Genomic DNA, 10,526 nt, shown 5'->3' on the forward strand with positions numbered 1-10,526 from the left:
GTTAAATTGTTTGTAAAGATTATTTTTATGATGGTGGCAAAGGTAAGATGTAAAAATATATACACATACTGTACGACTAAAAAAAAATTTATATTAACCAATTATCTATTTGGTTCTGAAATACTATGCACTCTTTTTATAATGCATCATACAGTATTTGGACTGTTGAGCTGTTGAAATGTCATTAACAAACGATTATGCATATTTTTATGTTCGTAGCATGGACATTTGTTCCAAAGTAGAGTAAAAACCTGCTGTTTGAGTCAAACCCATGAGTCAAACCAGAGCAGAAAAGCAGCAGTGGGAGGTGACCAGTTGTGTTTTATAATTCATAAAGCAGGAAGGAGGGAGGTAGTTCCCAGGCCTACTTTCATATTAAACAAACCCGTTTCCCACTCAACCCCAAGCCTCTCGTTCTACAAAACCTCCCATTCTGATTTAGCAGCCATTGGAGAATGGAAAGTAATTCATATGGATTTAAAGGGTTAACAGAGAAATCGGTTCCAGAATTTCTTCTGTGTCTGTTTATCAGTCTGGTGACTGTTCTTACACACGAGAAAGCAAAACTTGATATGTGATGAGATATGTAGACGACAACAACTATGCAAAAAAACTCAAATTACAATGAGGCCAAGTTTCACAGTTCTTTGTTTTACTGAAATTGTGCTGACATACAAAACTATTTCATATTTAAATTAACCACAGTACGACCACATAATGGCAGAATTTTTGCCCTGATAACTATTTAAAGTATGACTTGATACAATATCAAGCGAAATACAGAAAGAAATCATTCTGCTCCACAAAAATGCAGAGTTTATAAATGATATAAATAGAATTGCGGTACTCTGAGCGCAAATAACAATTACAATATACAATTCCCACAAAGTGCGCTATCAAAAAATCATACACGCAAAGCACCAAGCATCCCTCCCTTTATTTAACAATGAAGATTTTTTTTGTTATTGCTCCGTTTTGTGCACACCACAATCAATCCGATCAAACAGCTGGCGAACAAGACTAAGCCACCCACTATGAGTCCGATCTGAATCCCCTCCAACAGGTCCATCCGAGCAATCAGCTCTTTCTTGAACATGTCGGCCGTCTCATCGTCCAGAACTGCCGTCTAACACAAATAAGAAACAAAATCTTACAGTCAGTCAGCACCTAATCCTGCTCTGATGAAACAATCAGATCGTCCAAGGGTCAGACATGTGTGAGATTAGCTGTTTATGGACCGTAATAATTCTTCTGATATATCAGATGTAAGATTTCAGAAATTACTTTGTTGGTCCCAATGGGTCTAAAGTAGAGATAATGGATCTAGAGTGTACTTATTTTATCTAAATGCTTAAGTTGGACCACAATCACAACCCACAGCATATAATCATACTTTCATATCACATTTGCCTGTATTATTTAATATATGCTGTATAAAAAAATAAAATAAATAAATATGATTTTACTGACTTAATTAACTAGTTGGACCTTAATGCTTTATTTTGACCAATTTTCTTTAATTGGACCTTAATAATTTCTTTATTTGGACCAGAATGCTGTATTTGACCTAAATACTTAATACTTCATTAAACCTAAATGTTTCAGATGAACATAAATGCTTTAGTTTGATCTTAATAGTTTATTTTTATCTATATGCTTCAATTCAACCCAAATGCTTTCTTTGGAACTACATTCATTAAGTGGACTTTTCAGTTGGACCTAAATGTTTTATATGAACCTAAATACTATAATTAAACTAATGCTTTATTAAACTAAATATACTGTGTATAGATAGATAGATAGATAGATATATGCACACACACCTACACAGTAATTATGCATGTATAAATACTATTTAATCATTAACGATAAAATAAATGTTATATCAATGGCCAGTTATTTAACAAAAGAATACTCAAGGCCTCAAACTGACATATTTCTGCTTTTAGAAATGTGAATGCTAAGGTTATTATAGGTGTTTTAATGGACCTATATGCTTTAACTGGACCTAACTGCTTTAATGAAATAGATGCTTTATTAACGCTTACCTCGTTTACCCATAAAATAGGGAAAACTGTGTAGTCCTTGATTTTGTTCAAAATTCTGCGAGAAAGAAAGACGCAGGACATCATGTTAGACCGCGCATGTATGAATTTTGCAAAGTGCAGTGCATCAGTGACGATGTGTGATGTCTGTTTACATACACAATACTATCCGATGGGCCGTACAGCATGTTGACCTGAAGTCTTTTTGCAAATCTCAGAGTGAAACCTGTAATCTACAAAAGACATAAGATGCATAACCATTATCTTATCTTAAAGCTTCTTCCTTTTAATAAAAGCAACTGAAATGGGTTCCTCACCGGTTCTACATCCAGAAATATGGAGTGCTCATCAAAGTTTGGGTTCAGTCCGATCACACCTTGATGGAGATCGTTGCTGCCATAGAGGAAGTGGGGTAGAGAGAGGAATACTGGGGTTCCTGTTGAAAAATATTGAATATAAAAAACTCAAATAATGCATGCAGTAAACTTTAGTTTCTACTTCAGTCTCAGTTGACTTCATACGAGGCCCAAAGCACTGACCTCTGCAGGCGGTGAGGTCAAGAAGTCCTGCCGTAGTGCAGTTTCTGGTGATCACAGGGTCTGTACAGTAGCACTGGTTATCTGGGTTCTCCACTGGAGAGGCCAGAGCTTCAGGAGGCAGCATGTACCGATACACATCGATTCCCTTCAGGTCAACAGTTTCCTCATACTCAGCAGATATCGACCTAGAGGACAAGTATGATATTTATCACAAATGTATGTGTTGCAAAGGGGGGAGGAGTGTGTTAAACAGTATAACAATTATTTTAAAATTTATATATATATATTATTTTTTAAGAAATTTCTTATGCTCGCCAAGGCTGCATTTATTTAATCAAAAACACAGCAAAAACTGGAATATTGTGAAATATTATTACAATTCAAAATAACTGTTTTCTATTTTAATAGCGTTGAAATCTTATTTGATTCCTGTGATGGCAAAACTAAATTTTCAGCTGCCATTACTCCAGTCTTCACTGTCACATGATCCATGTATACTAAATTTTTTGTGAAATATTTCCTTTGTTTAAAAAGAATCCTTTAGATTTTACAATTACACATTTCATTTGATATTTTGCATATAATGCAATAACATTCATACATTTTTAATTTTTTTGAATACTTTTTTAGCCATTGTATATGCATGAGTGAAAACATGAGGTAAAAATATTACAAAAGCCTCAAGACATGGTCTCAGTAATACATTTTTAACACTTATCATGTGACTAACACACACACAAAAAAAAAGACTGTCTAGCTCTGATCTCCTGCAGTTATGGCTTTACAGTCACACATGATGTATTATGATAAAAGTGAGGAACTGCTGGCCTTACTAGAGTTTATTCTGACATCGGTGACCCTTCAGAAGGAGTGGCCTGACCTCTGCTGGTAATGACAAACAAAAACTGGATACATGAAACCTCTGCTTAGATGCATTATATCTGAATATATCAGGATTCCAGATCAAATCTAATCGAATGCGGAGAGATAAAAGTCCATGAACCCTCATGGAGAAGATGAGACTTTAATCAATAGATTATGAGAACATTGCTGATGAGTGGCATTTCAATATGTACAGTGTCCTCCTCATAAAGTATCTGGAAATTTATATCTCCAATAAAATGTATGAATAACTAACAAATGGCATTTATTGAAAAGAAAGATCAGCATAAGCAATTGACTCATAATCACCTTGAGACCAAGTTAGTTCTGAGAAAGAAGTGAAGTTAGTTTTGAGAAAGATGTTTGCAGGTGCTTTGGGTTATAAGGAAGTAAGTGTATTTTATTTACTTTTTCTACTGATAATCAGGGAACAAAGTGGAAATACCTGCAGATATCGGAAGAAAAGAAGAACAGGGTTTCTTTCTTGTTCAGGAAAGGGTGGAAGGAGGAACCATCTGTTTACATATGAATACAAAATCAAATGTGATTAATGTGTGAAATATTACATTACAACTTTATATCATATATCTTAGAACACATGGTGTCCTTGTAGAAGTGCTCAAAATCAATAGATGATTAATAATACTATAGTATGACACCTGCACACTATTTCAACACGGTTTTAGGCCAACAGCTTTGGGACAAAAGTCATACTACATATTTGCATATATGTCGACAACATTGTAATTACTTCACAATGAATTCCATATCAGTGTAATATGTTAGAGGTAAACTTGCCTGTCCCGTTTATCTTATTGCAATAAGGGTCATTCCAGTAACTCAGCGATCTGTAAAACAAAGTTTTTTGATGAGATTGTTAGTCTGAGTTTTACTAATATTGTGTTGAAGCATGTGATTGATTCATTGCTCACTTAAATCATAAACAAAATTACTGACGGTTGGTTCTGTATATACAGTATCTACATTTAAGGTCTGGGTCATTTTTAGAGAACAACAAACCTATTTACAACCCAAAGAACCATGTAAATATTCTCTGTTACTTACGGTTCACCTGCCCAGCGTTCAATCGTGGCTACCTTATTGATGTCATCTTTGCCTGTGAATACAGTGTATGGTCCATCGATGGTGTCATTGTACTAAAAGAATAAACAGATAAAAATTCAATAAAAAAAAAATAAATAAATATAGCATAAATAACACAACAAATGGCAGTAAGAACTGGAAACGTAAGCGTTTTTTAAATTCTAATTTACAGACATTTAGTATGAAGAGAAATTTTGTGGATTAGCTTCAAGGCTTATCTATAACAAGCTTTTATTAAAAAAAATCATGGTGTCTTTAAAGGAATGCACTCAGAACAAAAATGTTGCTGAAAATATACTCACGCTCAGACCATCCAAGATGTAGATGAGTTTGTTCCTTCATCAGAACAGATTTGGAGAAATTTAGCATTACATTTATTTCTCAACAATGGAATGGGTGAATGGGTGCCGTCAAACTGAGAGACCGAACAGCTGATAAAAACATCCCAATAACTCACAAATAATCCACACAATTCCATTCCATTGATTATTGTTGTGTGATTCAAGAATACCACATTTTTTTAAAAACAAAAACAAATTTCAAATAACTTCAAACCTCTGTCCATAACAATGCTTTTAACAATAAAAAAGCCATTTCATCTGAATCAGGAGAGAAATATGCTCAGATGAAACACTGTTTACAACTGAAAACAGTCCAAGAGAGTTTTAAACATGGATTTCACTGTAAGAGGACAACAGGTGAGGAACCTTTTCACTGAAGGAAGCGTTATTATGGATTATGGACTTGTATTTTGGCCAGAAGTGACAGTTTAAAGTTAAAACACCTTAAAGATGAATTTTAGAAGCCATTAATTGATGTTTTATCAGCTGTTTGGACTCTCATCTTGACGGTACCCATTCACTGCAGAGGATGCTACATTTCTCCAAATATTTTCAGATGAAGATACAAACTCCTCTACATATCCAAAAGGCCTGAGGGTGAATAAATATTCAGCAAATTTCATTCTCGGGTGAACTATCCCTTTTATATTCTTAGTTTTTTTCTTTTTTAATTCTTACATACATCTTAAGTAATATATTTGCATATGTGACATGATTTTTGCTCATTCACAATAAAAATAGTCTAATTGCATTTGAATATATGATATACTTTATCAATCATGAAGCTTTAAACATCCAAGTGAATGCCATGAAGCCTTACTGGATAAAAAACTCCAAGCGTGCTGCCCAGCATTGGGTCTTTGTAGCCCCACAACAATTCCTTAACAGTCCTGCTCTGGAAGAGTGTGGAATTGGAGCGTTGGATGAGCAAGTTTGCAAGTCTATGATCTAGTAAACTGTAAACACCCTGGAAAAGAAAGAAATAAAGTTCACATTGATCACAGCATAAGCATGGAACCATAACCTGTCATAAATTCAATTGCCTAATAAAAACTCGGAAATAACAACACAAGTCAAATTTATATGCATTTATTACTTCTAAGCACTTTTATCTGACTGAACATCACCTGTAATTATAAATATAATCTACGACAGTGGATATGAGGTGATGACCAGGCAGCATTGTTGGTTACATTTTAACAGGTGCTGTGCTGACTCTTAACAGATAATAACAGATATCAACATTTTATCAATACATACTGCTACAGCTAGATTGAGCGATGTGAATATGTCCTCCTCTGTGCCTACGGACATGCTAGGCTCAAAGATGGCTCCCACCGGCAGCACAAAGGACAAAGTGAAGTTATCATTGAAGGTGATATTTGTTTTGGGGATAAAACGGGTCCTAGAGGACAACAGAGAGCATGAGAGCGTATTAGACCTCAATACATTATGAGCATTTAGTGCCTTAAAATTACAAGAAAAAAGAAAGCGCTCACGTTGATATTGTCTATTTTTAAGTCTCAGAAGTAGGTAAAAATGGCCTATACTTTGATTTTTTTGGGGATTCTTTCTGCTTTATTTCAGGTAGTTCAAGAGATAGGGATGTTTCTGAGTAAATTTTAAAGCTCAAAGAGTGAATTTGCTCGATTTTACTTTCTCTACCTTTAAGAGATAAAGAAGAATGGTTGGTTTACATGAATACTGATTGAAAATCTATTTATACAGCAAGTGTTACCTGTACGTGTACGGTCCTTTCTGCACCAGCACAGGTTTGGCCCCTTGACTTAAAACTTCATCAGGGTTCTGCACATCAAACAGCCAAAACTGCCTGTACATTGGCGTGTCTACAGACGTCCACGTGTCAAATGCTAAAGTCCCGTTTTCCAACACTGTTTCCTTTAGAGACACAAAACATACTTGGTGACAGATACTCTATACACTTTTATACTCGCCTACATTGTGTACAGTTCAAAATGGGGTAGACTGGGGCAAGTTGTCACGATCCAGTGAACATTTCTCAATATGGTGTTATTTTCAGTCAATTTCTGTATAGGCAAACACCTTTACAGTACACAGTCTACAGTAATGCTACTGAAAATTACCAAGTTTTTTTTTTTTTTTTTTGCCTAAATACAGAAATAGAGCTTATTTAACACACAGTCATTGACCTTGACACCATGAGGTAAGTCGAGAACCTGCTGTTTAAATGCATTAAATATAAAATACTATCTAACATACGCAATTTATCTTGATGTCAAATGTATAAATATAGCGATACAGTTTATTAAAGAGCAAACCACGTAAAATTCTAATCAACAAACTGGATATAAAATACATTCGACAACTTGCCCCAACTATACATTTATTAAGAAATGCCCTTGGCCCATAAACCCCATTTTATGTATTCTCATCCATCATTGATAGTACGTTGTACCCTACATTGACTGTTCCTAAATTATTCAGAATATTTCTCCACAGCAACTTCATCATGTACTGTATAGCCTATGCCTTTTTGGAAGATCTGCAAATGCATGTGCGCCGAATACTGATATAAAAAGAAGACGGCTTACCGTGTGCACGGTGTTTTCAATGAACATGTTGCCCACAGGGATGAGAATCACGCCCAGCAAGGCGATCAGGGCGCCCAGCACGGTCCCTGTGATGAGTCCACATTTCAGATCACAGCAGGTCATGATGGCGAGCAGCAGCCTGGACCAACACTGACCTGCGGCGCGTCAGGTGCGAGCATGAGGTCGTCCTGGGAATTATGTAAGTTCCAGGGATCGAAGGTTGCAGAGGATGGGATTTAGGATTGGACTGCTGCGCATCACACCCGTAGACCCTCGTTAAGACCGAGTTATCTGAGCGCGATAACGCACTGCTGGGCGGGGAGAGGGCGCGTAACGCACGGCATTCAGAAACCAACACCAATGTCACAATCAGACGAGAGCTACGCTTTAACACAGGTTTAGACTCAAGAGTGACTTTGAAATATCTGATCGACTTCGAAAAGACTTGAGAGCCTCGAAAAGAAAAGAGTCATTTCAGGATTAAAAATAACAGTAACAAATATGTGATTGTAATGTATTACAACATTATCTAATATATTTTTATTAAATGTTGATTTTAATTTACTTTTGAACATTCTATAATAGCTATCTAACAGCATTTTTTTCTCGCAAAATAGAAAACAAATAGAAGCAATTCTATTGCTTCTATTCACCAATTAACCAATCAGAATCAAGCATTTCAGGCAGTTGTGTGTGTGTGTGTATACTGTACACTGCCTATAGTTTTTATGTACTGTATATAGCTATACCAATCAGAACCAAGCAATCCAGACAACCATGTGAGGGGGAAAAACATAAAATTTAGAATAGAAAATAGAATATCACACCACTGAATGTCCCAAATGACCAATCAGAATCAAGCACTTCATATTGCGCAATAAATACAAATATGTTCCCTGACATTTAAAATGCTATTATATTTATAAGCAGCAGTGGAAGTATAGCTTACATAATGGACATATCAAATAGTAAGCCAATAAAAAGTTCAAGGGTTGTTTTTATTAGTTATTGCTGCGCTGCATTAGTGGACTACGTTTTATATATCGTATTATACTTCCCCTCTCACATGTTTCTCTCTCTCTCTCTCTGTGTGTTATATAGAGAGAGTTGTATTTCAGTGTTATCTCTAAGTAATGTTATCAGAGTTTCAGCTTGTACTGTCCTCTAGTGTTCATGGGTTTCAGTTTGTCTGCAAGACTGCAGTGTGTTGATGTTTCTTGACACGGCTGTCAGAGTGAATAAACACAATGTAACTGTAGTTACTGTACATGTGGGGTTCTTGGGGGTCCTTTCAAGGAATACACATAAAAACGGGTAGCTTGAATTTACTTAGTTGCTTCGGAGATAAATAATATACATCTAAATATAAATATAAACAAATACAAATCTCTTCTTTATTTCTAAATCGTGCAAAATACATTGGGATGAACTCGTATTTTACAGTATAAGCATTTCATATGAGCTTCATGCAACTACGTCTGCTAATTAATCAGGCAGGCAACGCGAGTTGATATAGACAGGGCACTAGAGGGCAGTGTTCAACTACTGGTGTCAGCCTAGAGGTTGGTGGCAAGTTGTACATAATTTGCGTGAATTTTCCTAGCTAACGTTGTCATAAAACAGTAGGTCTGCAGCGTGACGTCACAGTATACAGGAGCAGGAATTATTGCAATTTTCAGAATCACAATGACCTATCGGTCTGTATTACAGTAATACACCAGCTAGTTTAACTTCCCAGCATGTATAGCAGGATGATTTATTTATTTATTAATTTTTAAATAAAACTACATTCGTTGGCTGTCACCATTGTTGAGATACGCTTAGTGTGCGTTATTATATTTTACCCTTTTATAAAAGATTATTTATGAATACATTTAGAAAAGATTGTATTTTTAAAATGCTGATTCTTTAAAACAAGGTCTCATTTGTTAATGGTATTAATTAATATTTTATAATGTTAGTTAAAAATAGGCTGCAGTTGTATATTTTTAATATTAGTTCACAGTGCATTGATGTAAATTTTTGTTTTTAAAAATGTATTAGTAAACGCTGCAATTTACATGAGCTAAAATTAATAAATGCTGTAGAAGTACTGTTCATTGTTAGTTTATGTTAACTAATATAACAACAACAAATAAAAGGCATTGTAAAGTGTCATGTTTATGTAAAACATTGCCAAATATAGTGTCGATTTCAGTTTTGATAGCTAAAAATGTAAAATATTCACAAGATTTTACTGGAAAATGTGGCATATTTTTCTAAAGCATACTAGCAAAATGAAAAAAAGCTAGCAAAAATGTAAAGTTGTTGTGTTCAGTTCCATAATTTTGACAAATGCATTATTTTTATTATCACCTGGCTCATGTGCTTACTGAACTGTAGAACTGTCGCAGACAGTCACATACTTTGCATACAAGCTGTAACAGCCTCATGTAACATGTAAATGTGTGGTTACAGTGTTGTAACCCTTGGAGAGCCAATGCAAATGCTCACTCAAAGCAGTTGTGTTTTCCCAGCAGCTCAAAGCAACTGTAAGGTCTGGGGTCACAATTTATCTGCTTTAACCTCATGCTTGCATATTAAAAGGCTGATCCTGGACAGAGGAGTGATGGTGTAATGATTTTTGAGACTCTCTCTGCAAGCTACGCAGGATTGTCAGCAGTGTTGATGTTGCAGTGAGGTGTGGTCACCGTTCATTTGACCTTGAAACATATGGTCCGTTGTGGCACTGGCACCTGTGATGGGGCTAGGACAAACTCATGAACCTAAAAAAACAACACGGGGACGCTGAGATTAATAGAATAGAATAGAATAGAATAGAATAGAATAGAATAGAAAATCCAGTAAACAAACAAATGAGCATGCATAATGAAATGCATAAAGATGCACGCAAGAACATGCATAAAAATACTACATTCATAAATTCATTTATTCATTTAAAAAGTACAAAGTCAGTTATGTTAATATATTTTAACAGCTTCAATATCCACCTTTTGAATGAATGAATGAATGAATGAATGAATGGTATATTGACTAATGGAA

The 10,526-nt window shown here is 35.2% G+C and overlaps 1 protein-coding gene and 1 long non-coding RNA gene across 2 annotated transcripts in view; both read right to left on the minus strand.

Moving 5' to 3' along the window:
- Window positions 1-630: 630 nt before the first annotated feature.
- On the minus strand, window positions 631-7,779 carry LOC109061681 (CD36 molecule (thrombospondin receptor)). Its single transcript, XM_019078777.2, has 12 exons — window positions 7,485-7,779; window positions 6,650-6,810; window positions 6,172-6,316; window positions 5,732-5,878; window positions 4,532-4,623; window positions 4,265-4,314; window positions 3,912-3,981; window positions 2,585-2,769; window positions 2,363-2,481; window positions 2,205-2,278; window positions 2,049-2,103; window positions 631-1,126 (listed from the first exon to the last, which is right to left on the minus strand). Exons 1-12 carry the CDS (start codon window positions 7,605-7,607, stop codon window positions 941-943), a joined length of 1,407 nt encoding a protein of 468 aa, XP_018934322.1. The 5' UTR covers window positions 7,608-7,779; the 3' UTR covers window positions 631-940.
- Window positions 7,780-9,634: 1,855 nt separating this feature from the next.
- LOC122137040 overlaps window positions 9,635-10,526 on the minus strand; it is a 32,279-nt gene continuing 31,387 nt past the window's right edge. Inside the window, exon 5 of the long non-coding RNA XR_006154542.1 lies at window positions 9,635-10,249. This is a non-coding gene — a long non-coding RNA (uncharacterized LOC122137040). The remainder of the gene's footprint in view (window positions 10,250-10,526) is intronic.

Source organism: Cyprinus carpio, chromosome B4 (genome assembly GCF_018340385.1).
Source record: "Cyprinus carpio isolate SPL01 chromosome B4, ASM1834038v1, whole genome shotgun sequence".
Lineage (NCBI taxonomy): Eukaryota > Metazoa > Chordata > Actinopteri > Cypriniformes > Cyprinidae > Cyprinus > Cyprinus carpio.